This window comes from Melopsittacus undulatus (assembly GCF_012275295.1).
Source record: "Melopsittacus undulatus isolate bMelUnd1 chromosome W unlocalized genomic scaffold, bMelUnd1.mat.Z SUPER_W_unloc_1, whole genome shotgun sequence".
NCBI classification, from domain to species: Eukaryota; Metazoa; Chordata; class Aves; order Psittaciformes; family Psittaculidae; genus Melopsittacus; species Melopsittacus undulatus.
In genome coordinates this window covers 2,809,975-2,830,566 of record NW_022993942.1, presented here as the reverse complement: position 1 = coordinate 2,830,566, position 20,592 = coordinate 2,809,975, and the positions used below count along the sequence as shown (strand labels likewise).

The following is a 20,592-nucleotide window of genomic DNA, read 5'->3' as shown; positions in this document are numbered from 1 at the left end:
CATATCCCAGTTATTTTTTCTTGAAAATGCCACATATAATCAGTTCAACTGTGACACAGGTTAGGAAAAGAGGTGGGCAAAGGTAGAGTCCGAAGCCGTTTGTGCAGGCATTCATTCAAGGGGGAAAACAAACAAACAAGCCCCCAAACAAGCATAAGAACACCAAACCAGACAACTCAATGCATATATACACTAAAGAAATCTACACACAGTTTAGACAGAACACACACCAACGACGTCCTGGGTTCAGCAGTAGCAGTCATTTTTTTCCTTCTTAGTATCTGCTGCAGTGCTGTGTCTTTGACTTTCAGCCTGGGAACAATGCTGATAATATAGATATTTTCAGTTGTTGCTCAGTAATGTTTACACTGACGAAGGACTTTCCGAGTCTCATGCTCTGCCAGGGAGGGGAGGAAGTCAGGAGGAAACCTGACCCAAACTAACCAAAGGGGTATTCCATACCACAGCATGGCATGCCCACTATATAAACTGGGGGCAGTTTCCCGGAAGGGCTAGATCGCTTCTCAGGTTAGCCTGGGTATGGGTGGGTGGGTGGTAAGAGGTTTTATTCTCTTCCCGTGTTATTTCCCTTATCATTATTATTATTGGTGGTTGCAGCAGTGGTTTTGTGGTATACTTAGTTACTGGGCTGTTCTTATCTCAACCCATGGGAGGTACATTCTTTTGATTCTCCTCCCCATCCCGCCAGGAGCAGCGGGAGGAAGAGGACGGGGTGGGGGAGTGAGCAAGCAGCCACATGGTTCTGAATTACTAGCTGGGCTTAAACCAGGACAGTTCTTTGTGGCACCCAATGTGGGGCACGAAGGGTTGAGATAACAACAGGTCTGACCAGAGTGTGTCTAATCATATATGTGATAAGCATTCATTGCTTCGGATTAATAGTCACTCTTCACAATGCTGATTTACTGGCTCTCAAACTTGTTGTTCTTCATCTCAGAGTTTCAGCTTGTTGTACCTTACTTACAGCTGGTATTTGCTGTCCTGGTTTTTATTGGCTGGGGGGCCTGGGCTAAGCTTCTTGTTTCACTGTACTTTATGGTAATGACTTGTAATACAATAGATCTTGAAACTGATCTGGCTTGCATTCCCAGTGTGGTCATCACCTCTACACTTTGGGACGTATATGATGGAATTGTTTAGCATTTTTATTATCTTTTTTTTCCTTTTCTTCAGTGGTCAACCTAAAAAAGAGACATTCCCTTACACCGCCAGCTCCCCCACCAGACTATTTACAGTATCATTTGAGAGTTCTGAAGGTTTTGGATGGCCTCAGAATGCCCTTGAGACCTGCCTGCTGATTGTGATGGGATCAGCATATTGCACACATACAGACTGTGTGTGTTTTACCATGACCATTTTATATGATCTTGAAAGTTAAGCAGGTATGGATTTGGGTCTTGTCTAGGGTTAGACGATGATATAGGAGGACCAAGAGATTTTCCCTGAGGCTGGACAGTCATGAGTAGCAGGGTGTGTGGGACAGTATGGGCAAGTACCTAGGCCAGTGGGCACCTCCAGTGCTTTGGAACTTTACCACTGAAGAAGCACAAAATCCAGAAAAAAATAGTAAAATGCTTAAATGAGGTGTTTTGCCATCCTGGTCAAATCAGAGAGGGACATGGCAACATGCTGGGACTTGGCCTATGCTTACAGAGCCCTGTTGAACGCTATCCAACACCTTCAAAGGGGAAAAAAATGTCTCTGGATCTGATGGCAAAGCAACAGACAACACAGCTTCTACAACTCCAAATAAAGCAACTACACTAACCCCATCGACAAGTACAGCAGCTACTCAAACTCCGACAGCAACACAAGACGCACCTAATCCAATTCCAAGCACAGCAACTACACCAACCCCAAGGACAAATACAGCAGTGTCGTGGTTTAAACCAAGTCCACACAGCTCGTTCACTCACTCCCCCCCTTTGCTCCCTGTTCGGGGTCGAGCATGGGCGCTTGAACAGGCCTACAGCAAGCTGTGAGAAAGTGAACTTCTGACCCCAGGTTAAAAGAAGAAGAAGTGTCAAGATCAGCAAAACAGGAATGCAATAACAAGATGCCAGTAATTGCAGAAGCATGATGTAACGCTAAGCTGAAGCGAAGGTGTGAAACCAATCAGGAGAGGTAAAGGGGAGCGTGTACCCCTCGTGGGCAAAGCAAAGCAGCCAATCAAGTAATGCGTGATCGCGTGTAAGACAGTATATTAAGAGCAGCCTTGTAATCAATAAACGGAGCATTTTGTGAACCTACATCGTATCGGTGTTTTCTCCCCTCTACCTGGCCACGGCATTCTGGTGACCCCGACGTGATACCAGGAGAGAGAGAGCATGGACGAGAGAAGGTGGAGATCCCGGCTGCCCGAGAGAGGCAGGCTGCCCGAGAGAGGCAGGAAAGGAGCTCAAATTACGTGGCCACGGCTGACCGGTGAGTCAGGCAGACAGTGGTCTGGTTCGGGATGGGTTTCGCTGTATCAGCGATAGAAAAGGCTACGATAGAAGGAGTGCTATGCGTAGCGAAGAAAACAGGGTACTCGATACCCCGACAGGAACTTGTGGACTTTTTATTTTGGTGCCGACGAAGGGGGTTGTTAGAAAATACGGGACAGTTATTCTCCAAAGATCAATGGCGTAAGATAGGGGAAGAATTGTGGGAGTCGGTGAAGCTTTTAATCTCGAGACTTGGGAGAAAATTACTGAGGCAGAAGCCCCTGATTTATGGATGTTTTCAGTCCTTCCTAAGGTGAAGGGAGCAACCCTTAAAGAGACAGACCTAAAGTTAATGTTGAAATGGTCGAAGACACATTACCCAGAGATTTATGACTCTACCAGATTTGAGATATCCTTGTGGAATGGGGCAGGAGTTAAGCTGTGGAATGCAGCCACGAAAGGCAATGAAGCTGTGAAAAGTTTGTTAGTCATTTGGAGAACTGTTTTAGAGACGTTAAAGTCAAAAAATGAGATCATGGAGATCAGCGTGCCCCCCCTCCCCCCCAAACCTCCGCTGGTTGCTGCCATGGCTGTGAAGACTGAAGATGAGGATGAAGACGATCCTTTCGACCTGAGCCCTATTGACCCCGAGAAGGAGCCTGTGCACGTTCATCAGTTTGTTGTTGCTGCTCCTGAGATCCTGACGCCTGATAATGCCGATGCTGACCTGGATGGTGCTCTTGACCTGGAGCCTATTCATCTGGAAAAGAAGCCTGATTTATATCCCCCATATCCTCATGATAAATGGGTAGCTGTAAAGGGAGAAGTGAGATGGGTGGGGGATGCAGATGTATTGCACGGTTTCCTTGTGGTGTATATGCTGGTTCAAAACCCACAGTGGGAAAGTCTCTTGTATGCTCTTATCAGGGGTATCGGGCAGAATGTGTTAGACCGTGGAGTTGGGACCCCATATACAACTCCTTTGATACAGTCTCTCTGTGATACTCATGTACTAGAAGTTGGTAAATATAAGTATGTCCATGTTTCTATCAACCCTTGGAAACCTTTATAGATACTGCTGGCAACTTCTTCCAACATAGGCTGGCCACCTGTGTCGGAACGAGTGTGCATTATGGTCAGTAAAAAAGCCCAAGCCTCATGCGATGTGAGGGAGGCAAAGCCTCTGCGGGGACGCCCGCTAAGGTTGAGCCTGCCACCCCACACTGTGATGATGATTCTCGGAGCTGGTTTCCTGATAGTCTTTACAGGGTCCTTGTGCCACGTCCTGTATGTGGGACTGTGCAGTGGGAGCAATGATTGTCTGGATTTTGTGTTTCAAATACTGTAGTTGTGTGCAGTGTGCTTGTGGATCCCATGTGTGCATATGTGTGTGTGTGTGTCTGTGTGTGTGTGTGATGAGGGCAGACAGTGTTCTGTATATTTTTTGTTGTCAGGTTCATGTAAAAGTTTTAACAGGTAGCAGTTTAACCTTTCGGGCAAGAAAAGGTTAATGCAAAAGTGCAGTTGCCGATAGGCCGGTGGTTTTAGCTGTGCAAAGCAGGGTGAGCGACTTTGAAAAAAAAAAAAAAAAAAGTAATGATAACACATTCTAGCTTTTATTAATGACTGTAGTTTTGATGTATATTGCTTAAAGCTTGTTTTCCAGACAATATGCATGTGTAATACAAAAAAAAAAAAAATCACTTGAGGGCAACTGAAAATTAACAGCTTGAATATGCATGCTTGTAAAGTAGCTATTATTAGAGGTTGTGATTTTGCATATAAAACCACCTGTATTTACTAGCCAGTTGCTAATAAGAAACTATACCTTGTATTGTATGGAATTGTCACTTGTAAAAGAGATGTTAGAACATGCAAATTTGCAGCAGCTGCTAGAAAATGCTAAGGTAAAAGCTAAAAGATTCTAAGATTATGATAGTGTTATAAAGCAAGTAATGGAACAAATTAAGAGGGTGGGAGAACTCCACTGTAAGAAATTTCTTTGGTTAGTCACTCGCTGTCATCAGCATCTTCAACATGCTGATGCACTCTGTGATAGTTACTCTGCTAATGTAAATCTGTGTGTGCTTTGCTATAGTAGTGACTTGTTACTGGGTTAAGCAGGTGAAACTCTGCATTGACAACAAGGTGCAAGGACTGAGATTGACCAAATGCCTGCTACCACAGTCAAGGGCAAGACTGGGTTGGCCCCTGTGTCTGCAACCAAGAAGAACCTTTAGCTCCGCTGCTGGCTGCAACCCAGCAGGCGTAGAGTGGTGGAGACACATGCCATGCCAGACCTTGATGTGAGGGATGGCCTCTGCTGTTATTAGAAAGACATCCAGGGGAAAAAGGGCAGGCCCAGCTGTGTACAGCTATCAACAGGACCATTCTGGCTGCCAGTGAAACGTACAAAGCCGCAGAACTCAACAACATAAAGAAACAGCAATGATAGAAATCTTTGTAAAATCTTTGTAATATCTGTTCTATTATTTGTGACCGTGGGTAAGGGACAAGTATACTGAGCACATCTGTTAAATCCCCATTAGTCCAACTTGTTACATGGTGTGTAGAATTCACTGGTATGCCACATGTTATAAAGGTGACATCAAGTGATTTCAAATCAGACCAGTCTTACTGAAATAATGCTGCCTAGAGTAGTGGGTTCTTATGTTACACAAGTCAAGCAGTCACAGAGCAGACAAACCAAATTGTAAAAAACTTTTAATAAAACTAAAAAGGGGGAGATGTGGAGACAGTGTTCTCACAGGAAAATGAATATTTGGTACATGAGCTCTGAATAACTCCGACGGATACAGCAAGGCCATGGGAGGCCCGAGGAAGCCTAAGCAAGCAAGATAAGAAGAAGCTGTAATTCACTGAGTTATGAGAACTGTTGGCAAGCGTTCGAGGTCAAGTTCTCACACCTGTGCTTAACCAATTATATGTTAGTCACTAAGGGTCTTCAAGACAAGTATCCAATCATGATATGCCAAATTGCTGTAGGTGTGTGTAAGCAATAGTATATAAGGAGTTAATGCTTTCTAATAAATGGCTTTTAGTCTGATCAAAAAAAAAAAAAAAAAAAGGGGGGAGTGCAACTCCTTGACTGTTAACACTGTACAGTTTACAGCTGCTTCACATCCCCTTTGCATTAGAATGCTTCTGGGCATGTGTTGTATGAATCTTTCTGATCATTCTGAATCTATTCACAAGAAATTGTTTGAACTTAAAGAAAATACTGTAGAAACAAATCCTATAGACTCTTGGTTAAAATCGTTAGGAATAAGTAGTTGGTTAAGGAGTTTAATCATGATGTTTAGCGAACCAATAATGATTATGTTGTAAATTTTGTTTTTTGGACCTTGTTTGTTACAATGTATTATGCAACGCATGCAGCAGATGACGAACGCCTTATTTGAAAAAAGAGGGGGAGATGTTGGGGGTCGAGCATGGGCGCTTGAACAGGCCTACAGCAAGCTGTGAGAAAGTGAACTTATGACCCCAGGTTAAAAGAAGAAGAAGTGTCAAGATCAGCAAAACAGGAATGCAATAACAGGATGCCAGTAATTGCAAAAGCATGATGTAACACTAAGCTGAAGCGAAGGTGTGCAACCAATCAGGAGAGGTAAAGGGGAGCATGTATCCCTCGTGGGCTGAAACTGCTGAAGGAGAGGGTGAATCGAGTCAGTTTGCAGAGGTAAAAGTCATCCAGCTGACCTTGGACATTGCTGAACTACAAAAGTAGCCAGTACTTTATCTCTATACTGACTCATGGATGGTGGCAAATGCCCTGTGGGGGTGGCTGCAGCAATGGAAGCAGAGCAACTGGCAACACAGAGATAAAACCATCTGGGCTGCTGCACTCTGGCAAGATATCACTGCCGAGGTGCAGAACTTCGTGGTAAAGGTAAGCCATGTAGATTCTCATGACAACCTCAGCACTGACCAGACAAGTTTCACGGTGTCATCAGCAGGCAACTATCCAGCACTGCACACAGTCTCTCCTGCTCTGAAAGACTGTTACAAGAGATGGAGTCTGACATTATGGACCGGATGAACTCAGTAGCATTATAGGGATTGGTCAATGCACTAAGAAATTGTATTTCTCTCTTTGTGTCTGTATGTATATATATATATATGTATATAAGAGTGATGGTATATTGAAAAATGTGGGATCTGAGCATGATTTGAATGGTATGGAATAAGGGGTGGATACTGTCCTGGGTTCAGCTGTAGCAGTTATTTTTCTCCTTCTTAGTAGCTGGTGCAGTGCTGCATTTTTGACTTTCAGTATGGGATCAACGCTGATAACAGCAATGTTTTTAGTTGGTTCTCAGTAATGTTTACTCTAACCAAGGACTTCCTGAGTCTCATGCTCTGCCAGGGAGGAGGGGAAGTCGGGTGTAAACCTGACCCAAAGTAGTCAAAGAGGTATTCCATACCACAGCACATCATGCCCAGTATATAAACTGGGGGCAGTTCCCCAGAAGGGCTAGATCCCAGCTCGGGTCGGGCTGTGTATTGACCAGCAGGTGGTAAGCAGTTCTATTCTTTTCCCTTGCGTCGTGGTTTAAGCACATCCAGTAATTCACTACCATGCAATCTCTCTCTCACTTCCCTCCCCCCCCCCCCCCCCCATTCCTCCTGCCGCTCCCAGAGGGATGGGGAGGAGAACAGAAAGAATGCAACTCCCATGGGTGGAGATAAGAACAGTCCAGTAAGTAAGGTATAACAAACCACTACTGCTACCACCAGTAATAACGATAAGGGAAATAACAAGGGAAGAGAACACAAACGCTCACCACCTGCCGAGCGATACCTAGTCTGACCCCGGCAATGATCTAGCCCTTCCGGGTAACTGCCCCCCGTTTCTACACTGGGCATGATGTGCTGTTTATACAAATTATTGTTGGGGACTCCATACAGCTGCCTTCCATCTCCAACGCTTCCAAAGCACTGGAGGGGCCCAGTGGACTAGGTACTTCCCCATACTGACCAACACATCCTGCTGCTCATGACTGTACAGCATCGGGGAATATCTCTTGGTCTCCCTATACCGCTGTCTAATCCTAGACAAGACCCAAACACGACTCTGCTTAATTTTTGAGATCAGACGAAATGGTCATGGACAAAACATACTCTGTATGTGTGCCAACATGGTGATCCCCATCACAATCAGCAGGCAGGTCTCAAGGGTATCCAAAGGCCACTGAAAAGCTTCCGAACCCTCAAGTGACACTTGTCACTGGGTTTGGTGTAGCTGCTGTGCTTGGAGTCGGAGTAGCTGCTGTACTTGTCACTAGGGTGTGTGGGAATGTCTCCCTCATAGGCTGACCACCCTAGGAGGGGAAAAAAAATGTGTATTTGCTAAACAGTTGTTGTGGTTTAAACCAAGTCCGCACAGCTCGTTCACTCACTCCCCCCCTCGCTCCCCCAACTCCTGGAGAGTTAGGAAGGAGAATTCAAAGAATGTAGCCACCACGGGTTGAGGTAAGAACGGTGTAATAGCTAAGGTATAACATAAATTACTACTGCTACTTCTACTACTACTACTAATAATAATAAAGCCAATAACAAGTGAAGAGAATACAACACCTCACCAGCCACCCACCCATAACTCACCCCACCCTGCCCGACCGAGCACCAACCGATACCTCCTCCATCCCCCCAGAGCTCCAGCCCTTCCCGGTCTCTCCCGGTTACATCCATGGCACAACCTACGTGCTATGGTATGGAAAACCTCTTTGGCTAGCCTGGGTCAGGTGTCCTGTCCCTCCTTCCTCCTAGCCTCCCCTCCTCCCTGGCAGATCACGAGCTCAGAAAAGGCCTTGGACAAACGAAACATTTGAGCAGTAACTCAAAACATACTTGCTATCAGCAATCGTTCTCAACCTGAAAGTCAAAACACAGCACTGCACCAGCTACCAAGAAGGAGAAAAAATGACTGCTACTGCTCAAACAAGGACAACAGTTCTATTATATACATCCCAAATTATAGAGGTGGTTACCACACTAGGAACGCAAGACAGATCAGTTTCATGATCAATGAGTCTATTGTATTACAAGTCATTTCCATGAACTACAATGAAACAAGAACCTTAGCCTGAAACAAGGGGAATACAAAATAACAAAATGGAATATATAAACCTTTAGAATTAGTTTTAAGCAATGTTAAGTTCGATAGCTTTTTAACAGTAGCAGTGGAAAATTACTGAGGTGTTTAGTACATAGAAGAAAAAATAGAGTACAGATAGAGAACATACTGGCACAAGATAAATTGTTATAGTTGATGTAGTCTTAAGAAAAACAGTCAAGAAAAACAGGACGCAGAGATAGGGAGTATCTGGGAATAGCAGGTGTCCAGGATAAGCTACGGTTAACTAACTGATAAATAGGAGGATAGGAGGGTTATTATGATTCTGGTGCTAACGAACCAATGAAACTGGTATAAGCATCTACTGCGCATGCTTCAGAGGCTACCAAGAGTGATGAAGACCGTTGGAAGAAGTAAATGCCCCTCAGAGACCACCACCACATTTTTGTACACATGCGGGGAGCTTTCTGGAAAGTGATGTAATCCATACGTAGACTCATGAATATGTATGTATGCCCAAGGGCTATATAAGGATGGTTTGTGTAGCAATAAGAGAGACACACGCTAGTGGAGCTATCCCCTGTGTCTCCCGGCACTGGAATAAAGAATACCTGCTTGTCAACTTGAAAACTTTGTTGGTGAGTTTGTTCCTGGAGTTTTCTCCGAATCAAGCCCAAGGCCCCCAGATGATAAACACTAACACAGCAAATACCGGCTGTAAGTAAGCTACGACATGCTGAAACTCCGAGATCAAGAGCAACAACTTTGAGAGCCAATAAATGAGCATTGTGACGAGCGACTATTAATCCAAAACAATAAATGCTTATCACAAATATGATTAGACACACTCCAGTCAGATCTGCCATTATCTCAAACCTTCATGCCCCACGTTGGGAGCCACAAAGAACTGTAGTGGTTTAAACCCAGCTGGTAATTCAGTACCACACAGTCTCTCTCTCACTCCTCCCCCTTCCTCTCCCTGCTCCTGGAGGGATGGGGAGGAGAATCAAAAGAATGCAACTCCCATGGTTTGAGATAAGAACAGTCCAGTAACTAACGTATAACACAAAACAAGTTAACTACCACCAATAACAATAATGATAAAGGAAATAACAAGGGAAGAGAATATAACCACTCACCACCTGCCGACCAATACCCAGCCCGACCGAGCAGTGACCTAGCCCTTCTGGGTAACTGCCCCCAGTTTATATGGTGGGCATGACATGCTGTGGTATGGAATACCTCTTTGGCTAGTTTGGGTCAGGTGTCCTGTCTCTGCTTCCTCCCAGCTTCCCCTTCTCCCTGGCAGAGCATGAGACTCAGAAAGTGCAGATCAGACTAAACATTACTGATCACTGAATAAAAATATTGATGTTATCAGCGCTGTTCTCAGGCTGAAAGTCAAAAACACAGCACTGCAGCAGCTACTAAGAAGGAGAAAAATAACTGCTACTGCCGAACCCAGGATACCTTGCTATTTCCCTTATCATTATTATTATTGGGGCTAGCAGTAGTGGGTTTGTGTTATACCTTAGTTACTGGACTGTTCTTATCTCAATCCATGGGGGTTATATTCTTTCGATTCACCTCCCCATCTGTCTGGGAGCAGGGGGAGGAAGGGAGGGGGGAGTTAGCTAGCGGTGTCATGGTTCCGAGGTACTGGCTAGGTATAAACCATGACAAATGGTCATTATCATCTTGCTTTTACCCCAGTGGAACAGCTATTAGCATCTTAGAATAATTCAATTTTATCAATAAAGATGTTTGCCTTATATGAATTTCAAACTTGTTTGCAGATTCCTATTTAAAGGTTCTCCTTGATTTAAGATATCTAAATAGTTCTCATTTTCTTCAAGAATTCAATCACTAGCAATAGAATCAGAGTAACATTTTATCTTGAAATGTTCTTTTTAAAGAGAACATAAATGTTTAATTACAGTGAAGAATTTGCAGCTGAATTCTTTAGTTGCTGGTTTAAGACAAATTGGTAGCTTTTGTAAAATACTAATATTTGTCACCAAAAATGACGTGTAAATTTACCATAGATTCCTTTATATTGAAACAATTTTGATCCAATCAGTGGATGTCTTGGTTGAAAAAGGGAGATCAAGAATCAACGGTCTTAGTCACAATTGATGAGCAGAAATAGCAAAACAGATGCTCCATGCTAGACACTTCAGCAGAGAAGGATGAAAACAGTTCCATCACAGAGAAGGAACCTGCCTTTAAAACATGCTTTGCACAGAGAATGCCACAAAACACCTACTGTGTACTATGAAAAAATAGCATCACACTGCATCATTCTGTAATTATAACATGGTAACAAAATACCTTTCTTTGTGCACTTACTTTGCATGATTCCATCCGGTGCTGGGTTATCACTGTTAATTTTTCTATCACTGTTCTTAATCTGTTTTGTGTTGCATGAGAAATAAAAGTAACCACCTCAGCTGGCACATCAGTAATTCCTAGTTTTTTAGCTAAATCAAAAAACAAAATAAAATAGAATTAGCTTACCCCCCACACACAAACAAAGAAACAAACAAACCCAACACCCTCTAAAGAACATGAAGTCAGAACTTCATATTCCTGAACAGAAAAATCTGCAGCAGTGTATTTATATGGCTTTGGTGATACATTCACGACCCCTTGAAAAGATGTGTGATTACATTTTAAAGTTTGAAAGAGCTATAAGAGCTTTTTTTTACCACTTAGAAATTTAAGCATTTAAGAAATTTTATTGAAGTTTATCCTCGTATATTAAAACAAAGCATAAACAATTTGAAATCTCAGTTGACCTACACAAGAAAAAGCAATTCCTTTATTTTCAGAAGAACTAATGCAGCTTAATTTTGGTATCAATGAGGCTGCAATACTGTTGCTTGCATACTTTAGCCTACACTACTGGCATACTAGTGATAATAAAAATTGTTTAGGGAAAAAACTTATTAAATATAAAAAAATAGTGTCATATTAACAACAGTTATTTAGAAACACCAGTTGTCCCCCAAATACTGCTAAAAGACATATTTGTAGTTACTTGGACATTTGGTACTCTGTGCTGAGATTATATGAAAAGTGAACTCTCTACAGTCTAATGTATTAATATATTAAAAAAAATACCTGAGCTACAGAAACAAGAATATAGGCAACACTTAAGAATTCCTAAATTCATAATAATTCCTGAATACTAGATATAAATTTGTAGATATTCATCTAAGCTATACTCCTACAAAGACACATATATGAGTAGTGCTAGTGGGACAGCTTTCTGGATAGAAAACTGTGTCCACACACAAATATATATATAATATTACATATAAAAAAATCAGCAGTTGCATTTTGTATGGATTATTGGATTGACACACCGCAGAAGAGTTAATCCTCTGATGACACTGAATCAGTTTTCCACAGAATGATCACAAGACTTTCAAAAACATTTGTGAATATGTTTGTGATACATTAATGGGTACACAAAACAGCACAGGAAATTTGTTTGAGAATATTGTGGAAAGTGCTTCCTGAATGGCTAATTACAAAAGTAATTTTCATGTGCAGGAGAGGTACCCAAGCAGATACAACATGAGAGGCTTAATTACAAGTATTTGTTTTGTGAGGCATTCCTAGCTTTACCTGGCCAAATTCAAGAGCAAGAAACCGTCACACGTCTAAAAAATGAGGACGGACAAGTGAGCAGTGGTCTTAGGGGAATGTACATGTCTGTTATTTCCACGGTGCTATCTGAGGCGAGCTGGCAGCGTTTACCATCACTACGGGCTTCTGTCAGCACTGCTCCATCAACAGGGCAGGGTGGCGGACACCTACACCGCCGACAGGGGGCCGTGCGGCGGCCCCGCTGAGGTAACGACGACACGCCGCTCGGCCATGGCTACCGCAGCCCTCGCTCGCCAGTCTCCTCTTCATCTTCTGATGCACAGTGCCCATTTCAATGTGTGTTTTATTGCATCACTACAGCACACCATTCCGGCACTTCCCAGTGCCCAATTCCCTCTGCCATATATATTTTTTTAATGACTCTTTGAAGTTGTTATCTCTTCAACTAACTTAAGCCACCACCGACTCCACACTGCATGTGTTACCTCAGGGATTTTAGCAATATGCACATATGCTTTTTTTTTATATAACTGATTTCTGCTTTATTGCAGAAATAAACTACATTTTTCTTGGTGCCCAAATTGTCTCCTGTAATAGAGAAGGAACTTTGCTGGAGTTGCTGAGAGCTGAATGAGTGCAATGAAAAACAGACATACGTATTCAGATCCCTATGTTGTAACTGTTATTCATGCCTATTAAGTCCTTGAAGTCGGAAGGACTATTCATATTTTTATGAGCTATTTGTGCAAGTCAGACTTGCAATATCAAGATGTACTTGAGCATGCACCATTTTATAATGCAAACGTGTAAACAAAGCTATCAAACAAAAAACTATAGTCTGAAAGGTAAAATGTAAGTAAAAAAGGAAATTTAATTAACTTGTGTCCAGAAAAGAGGTTTGAGATGGAATATTCTGCTGAGTATTCCAGGTAAGGGTATGAATGAATAACTGTTAATAATTCTTAGAATTTCAGCAGTGTAACTACAGCTACCCAACTTCCCTGAACACACAATCCTTTCATAATAATGAACTATCACCGTCTTGGTTTTTCCACAATAAAGGTTTTCCTAATTTTAAAGACTTTTGTTCTAAGTAAATTCAACCATTATATGGTTTGTCACCTATTCAGATTGTCAGAAATTCAATAATCAAAGAACTATTACCTGAGATGCTTGGTTCCTAAGGATTATTGTCCTGTATCCTCATCATCAGCCTCTGCAATATCCCAGTACCTTTCTATTCCTGAAATCCCTCAGCACAGTATTTTAAAGTTCAGAAAACTAGCTGGAGGTCAGTTATAAATGTAGTCCTTCAGGAATCTGTGATGGGACTTTTCCATAAGAGAGCACAGACAGGACACCTGACCCAAACCAGCCAAAGAGGTATTCCATACCAAAGCACGCCATGCCCACTATATAAACTGGGGGCAGTTACCTGGAGGGGCTAGATCACTGCTGAGGTCGGGCTGGGTGTCGGTTGGCAGGTGGTGAGCGGTTGTAATCTCTCCCCTTGTTATTTCCTTTATCATTATTATTATTGGTGGCAGCAGTAGTAGTTTTGTGTTATACCTTAGTTACTGGACTGTTCTTATCTCAAACCATGGGAGTTGCATTCTTTTGATTCTCCAGCCCATCCTTCCAGGAGTGGGGGGAAGAAGGGGGGGAGGGGGGGGGAGTGAGAGAATGGCTGTGTGGTTCTTGTTGCCAGATGGGCTTAAACCACAACAGTTCTTTGTGGCACCCAACATTGGGCATGAAGGGTTGAGATAATGACAGATCTGACCAGAGAGTGTCTAATCGTATTTGTGATAAGCATTCATTGTTTCAGATTAATAGTCACTCGTCACAATGCTCATTTATTGGCTCTCAAAGTTGTTGCTCTTGATCTCACAGTTTCAGCATGTCCTAGCTTACTTACAGCCGGTATTTGCTGTGTTAGTGTTTATCACCTAAGGGCCTTGGGCTAAGGATCTCATTTCATTGTACTTCATTTTTTTCCCCTACTAGGGTGGTCAGCCTATGAGGGAGACATTCCCACACACCCTAGTGACAAGTACAGCAGCTACTCCATCTCCAATCGCAGCAGACAGCACAGCTACACCAGCTCCAAGAACAGCAGCTACACCAGAACCAATGACAAGTATGGCAGCACCATTTGAGAGTTCTGAAAGTTTTCAGTGGCCTTTGGATACCCTTGAGACCTGCCTTCTGATTGTGATGGGGATCACCATGTTGGCACACATACAGAGTATGTTTTGTCCATGACCATTTCACCTGATCTCGAAAGTTAAGCAGAGTTGGGTTTGGGTCTTGTCTAGGATTAGATGGTGATATAGGAGGACCAAGAAATTTTGCCTGAGGCTGTACAGTCATGAGCAGTAGGATGTGTTGGTCAGTATGGGGAAGTACCTAGTCCACTGGTCCCCTTCAGTGCTTTGGAAGTGTCAGAGGTGGAAGGCAGCTGTATGAAGTCCCCAAGGACAAGTTTCAGAAACTGCTGAAGGGGAGGGTGAATTATTTTGAACCTAATGGGCCCATGACACTTCAGGCCATCAGGGCAGAGATGCAACCTACAGATGGGCTCATGATGGAGGACTGGACTTAAAAATGGACACTATTGCCCAGGTTATCCATGAGCGTAAAACATGTGCTGCAATTCAGTAAGCGAAACAGTTAAAGCCTGTTTGGTACGGAGGACAATGACTGAAGTACAAATATGGGGAGGCCTGGCAGATTAATTATATCACAGTCCCACCAACCCACCAAAACAAGCGCCATGGTGGAATCAACCAACGGATGGCTGGAAATTTACGCTGTCCCCCACAGCACTGCCCAGAACATTATCCTGGGTCTTGAGAAACAGATTTTATGGTGAAACATGTTACCTCATTTCCAGAACAGTCTTAAAGAAATTTGGGCCAAAGAGCATAGTATTGAGTAGGTATATCACATCCTCTATCATGCACCAGCCTCTGGGAAAATTGAACGGTACAATGGGCTGTTAAAAATTATACTGAGAGCAATGGGTGGTGGGACTTTCAAACACTGGGATACACACTTACCAAAAACCAGCTGGTTGGTCAACACCAGATGATTTGCCAACAGGGCTGGCCCACCCCAGTCAGAACTTTTACATATTGTAGAAGGGGGACAAAGTTCCTGGGATGCACATAAAGAATTTGCTGGGGAAGAGAGTCTAGGTTATTCCTGCTTCAGGTAAAGGCAAATCCAGTTGTGGTATTGCTTTTGCTCAGGGACCCAGATATGATTGGTGGGTAATGTGGGAAGATGGGGAAGTCTGATATGTACCTCAAGGGGATTTGATTTTAGGGGAAAACAGCCAATGAACTCAAGTGTATGCTGTTGCCTGGTATGTAGCACTTTATAGCCCACCAACTAGACACCTTTAGGTCACCAGCAATTGGCCCTGACTTACCTCCGACCATCATTCCAACAAAGAATGAACTTTGATGAAACCAGACAAGTTCTGCAGTAAAGGAACAATAGGAACAATCAGCATCAGCAGGCAACCATCCAACACTGCACATAGTCTCTCCTGCTCTGAAAGATTGTTACAAGAGATGGAGCCCGACATCATGAACTGAATGGACTAAGCAGGTTTATAGGGATTGGTCCATGCACTAAGGAATGACATCTCTCTCTCTGTGGATGTATATAGATATATATATATATATAAGAGTGATGGTATATTGAAAATGTGGGATCTGAACATGACGTGAATGGCATGGAATAAGGGGTGGATAATGTCCTGCGTTAAGCAGTAGCAGTAATTTTTTTTCTCCTTAGTAGCTGGTGTAGTGCTGTGCTTTTGACTTTAAGCCTGGGAACAGCACTTATAACACCAATGTTTTTAGTTGGTGCTAAGTAATGTTTACTCTGACCAAGGACTTTCTGAGTCTCATGCTCTGTCAGGGAGGAGCGGAAGCCGGGTGGTAGCAGAGACAGGACACCTGACCCAAGGTAGCCAAAGAGGTATTCCATATCACAGCACATCATGCCCAGGATGTAGAACTGGGAGCAGTTTCCCAGAAGGGTTAGATCACTGCTGGGCTCGGGATGGGTATCGGTTGGTGAGTGGTGAGTGGTTGTATTCTCTTCCCTTGTTATTACCCTTATTGTTATTATTATTGGTGGCAGCAGTAGTGGTTTTGTGTTATACGTTATTTAATGGACTGTTCTTATCTCAACCCGTGGGAGTTAAATTCTTTTGATTCTCCTCCCCCTCCCTCTGGGAGAGGGGCAAGGAAGGAGGGGGGGGGGGGGAATGAGCAAATGGCTATGTGTTTTTTCTGAATTACTGACTGGACTTAAACCATGACAACGCCTCACACTAGAACATGTCACCCAAGGCTCTGTCCAAACTGTCCTTGAACACTGCCAAGGATGGAGCATTCACTACTTCTTTGGGGAACGTTTTCCAGTGCCTCACCACCCTCACAGTAAAGAACTTCTTCCTTCTATCTAACCGGAACGTCCCCTGCTTAATTCTGAACCCATTACTCCTTGACCTATCATTACAGTCCCTGATGAAGAGTCCCTCTCCAACATTCTTGTAGGCCCCCTTCAGATACTGGAAGGCTGATATGAGGTCTCCATACAGCCTTCTCTTCTCCAGGCTGAACAGCCCCAAGTTTCTCAGCCTGTCTTCATATGGGAGGTACTCCAGCCCCCTAATAAGTTATAACATAAGTGTCTTATAATGTTGAAACATTAGCAATCAATTAAGTAGGTATATAAAACCAGATTCTGTAATGAACATGTTCAGTAAACTCCAATCACAACATAAGAAAGTAAATTATTACAACTATAGACATGTACTCTAGGTTACCCTGCTCTTATGGGGGGGTTGGACTAGATCTTTTGAGGACCCTTCCAACCCTTGGCATTCTGTGATTCTGTGATAAGAAGATTGGGAGCAGTTCACACCTTATCTAAATATAAGCGAAGCAATTTGTTAGAAACTTTACTAACGAAAAAACCCCACAATCCAACCCTAAGTCTACACTATGTTACAGAACTATTCCAGACGTCAAAATGTAGATACATCTCTTCACCTGCCACATCTCTGCAGGTGACATACTGAAGCTTATAGGAACTAGAGAAAGTCAGTGTATTTGGCATGCTCAGTAACTTGTGATTTGGACTATGAAATAGCCAACAACTTTTTTTCCTGAGAAAAATCAACTAGAATCACAGTAAACACCCCTCTAGGTACATTTCAATTGGACCTAAACATGTCATTAGTACAATGCATGACTTCAAAATGCTATGCTTAACAACAAGTACATGTTAGAATTATCTCCAAACACAATCAAAAGTTATGCCCACAAGTATTTAAGGAGGTCACCCTGATAGAAAGATGCTGGTAGAAAAACTGATACTAAAAAGAATAGTTCAGGTTGAAGACAAATCAACTCATGGGTAAAAAGTTAAAAACTTAACAATGAAAACAACCAAGTCACGTCAACAAAAAGTGCAGTAAAAACAAAAAATTACATGCACAGGCAATCCAATAGCTCAGAATTTCAGAACCCACAACTGTAATCTAAGCAGCTATAAAAACCTTGTAAAGTAAAACAACCAGAGAAATAAGTGTACTTTTATGTTAGAACTCCTCTGTATATGAAAGCAATCATCGATAGTACAGTTTATCTCATTCAAATATGAGCACAATTGTTAACAAACAGATGAAACAGGTTGACAGAATGACCCTCATTAAACTAGTAACAAATGCTTTAAATAGAAGCTCTGAAATCTACTGGCCTGGTTCCATGAAGGATATCCCAATCAATTTTTACATGATTCAGCAACATAAAATGTCCTCTAGAGTATCCAAATTTAAAATATACACATATGCACACAACTGGGCTACCACTGTGATGTAACATACAGAGTAGCTTCAATAGACTCCAGAACACAGAAAAAAAAAAGATAAACTCTTTCCTTATGTTTTAACATGAATTTATACAGCAGACATGGAATTTGAGTGTGACTGAACAAAGACAGAATCAAAGCAGAACAATTCATAAAACCATAGAATCATAGAATAGTTAGGGTTGGAAAGGACCTTAAGATCATCTAGCTCCAACCTCACTGCCATGGGCAGGGACACCTCACACTCAACCATATCACCCAAGGCTTCATCCAACCTGCCCTTGAACACTGCCAGGGATGGAGCAATCACAACCTCCCTGGGCAATCACTTCCAGTACCTCACCATCCTAACAGTAAAGAATTTCTTCCTTATATCCAATCTAAACCTCTGCTGTTTAAGTTTCAACCCATTACCCCTTGTCCTCTCATTACAGTCCCTAATGAATAGTCCCTCTCCAGCAACCCTGCAGGCCCCCTTCAGATCCTGGAAGGCTGCTATGAGGTCTCCACGCAGCCTTCTCTTCTCCAGGCTGAACAGCCTGTCTTCATACGGGAGGTGCTCCAGTCCCCAATCATCCTTGTGGCCCTTCTCTGGACTTGTTTTAACAGTTCCATGTCCTTTTTATGTTCAGGGCACCAGAACTGCACACAACAATTCAAGTGAGGTCTCAAATCTCAACCAGAAAGGATGAAAATAACAGATCACATGTAAAATAACAAAAAGGTAAAGCTATAAATTATGCCATCCAGAAGGACCTTGACACGCTTGTGAGGAGCTGATGCCAACCTTATGAAATTTAACCATGACAAGTGCAAAGTCCTACGCCTGGGTCGGAGCAATCCCAGGCACAGCTACAGGTTGGGCAAAAAGGAAATTCAGTGCTGCCCTGCTGAGAAGGACTTGGGGGTGTTGGTCAATGAGAAAATGAACATGAGCCAGCAGTGTGTGCTTGCAGCCAAGAAAGCCAACCATAACCTGGGCTGCATCAAAAGGAGCATGACCAGCCGTTCAAAGGAGGTGATCCTGCCCCTCTACTCTGCTCCTGTGAGACGTCACTTGGAGTATTGTGTGCAGTTCTTGTGCTCTCAACGTAAAAAGGACATGGAACTGTTGGAACAAGTTCAGAGGAGGGCCACAAGGATGATCAGGGGACTGAAGCACCTCCCGTGCCGCAGCCAGGTGGAGGGGAGAAAACACCGATACGATGTAGGTTCACAAAATGCTCCGTTTATTGATTACAAGGCTGCTCTTAATATACTGTCTTACACGCGATCACGCATTACTTGATTGGCTGCTTCACTCTGCCCACGAGGGGTACACGCTCCCCTTTACCTCTCCTGATTGGTTTCACACCTTCGCTTCAGCTTAGCGTTACATCATGCTTCTGCAATTACTGGCATCTTCTTATTGCGTTCCTGTTTTGCTGATCTTGACACTTCTTCCTCTTTTAACCTGGGGTCAGAAGTTCACTTTCTCACAGCTTGCTGTAGGCCTGTTCAAGCGCCCATGCTCGACCCCCAACACTCCCGTATGAAGACAGGCTGAGAAAGTTGGGGCTGTTCAGCCTGGAGAAGAGAAGGCTGCGTGGAGACCTCATAGCAGCCTTCCAGTATCTGAATGGGGCCTACAGGGATGCTGGGGAGGGACTATTCATTAGGGACTGTAGTGACAGGACAAGGGGTAACGGGTTAAAACTTAAACAGCAGAGGTTTAGACTGGATATAAGGAAGAAATTCTTTACTGTTAGGGTTGTGAGGTACTGGAATGGGTTGTCCAGGGAGGTTGTGAATGCTCCATCCCTAGCAGTGTTCAAGGGCAGGTTGGATGAAGCCTTAGGTGATATAGTTGAGTGTGAGGTGTCCCTGCCCATGGCAGGGGGTTTGGAACTAGATGATCTTAAGGTCCTTTCCAACCCTAACGGTTCTATGATTCTATGATTCTATGAAGCAAGAGAATCCAGTACTAATTTTTCTGATCTTACAGGTGTATGCTGTGTTGTCAATGCAATAACCTTTTTCCAAAGGAAATTTATAAGAAGGGTAGAAAACAGACAGAAATACAGTATTTTATAAAATCATGCAACAGAAAAAATATTTCTTAATGCAGGTGTAAAAATAATTCCAAAGGAATGTAAAATAAAAATATAACGGATGATCCTCAAATACATTTTTATACATATTTAAGTAAAGATAAATTGGAAATACAAGATGGGCAATTAAAATGTACTCAGTATGGCTAAACCAGTCTCACATTTCTTAGAATTTCACATTTGTAATTATTCTATTTAGCCGGTGCTCTGTAGCAATAAAAAAATAAGTAGAAAAATAGGGTGAAGAACACTGAAAGTGAAGATAAAGAAACATCCTAAGTCAAAGAATACAGTATGCCTAACTTGAGTTTCAGTGTTATTGCATTAAGACAGTTAACTTACGGTTAAGATTCTCCACAAGTTGTGTGACATTTTAGGGATACCCAATAAAAATAAAATGGCATCACCTGGTTGCAGAAGAAATCAGAATTAAAAGAAAAGCTGTGGG

The 20,592-nt window shown here is 42.8% G+C and overlaps 1 protein-coding gene across 1 annotated transcript in view; it reads right to left on the bottom strand.

The window, feature by feature from the left end:
- The window catches only part of LOC117438186 (transcription initiation factor TFIID subunit 4-like), a 274,292-nt gene that overhangs the window by 162,247 nt on the left and 91,453 nt on the right, over positions 1 to 20,592 (bottom strand). Inside the window, exon 11 of the mRNA XM_034073658.1 lies at positions 10,894 to 11,024. Within this exon, the coding sequence (XP_033929549.1) occupies positions 10,894 to 11,024 (131 nt within the window). The remainder of the gene's footprint in view (positions 1 to 10,893; positions 11,025 to 20,592) is intronic.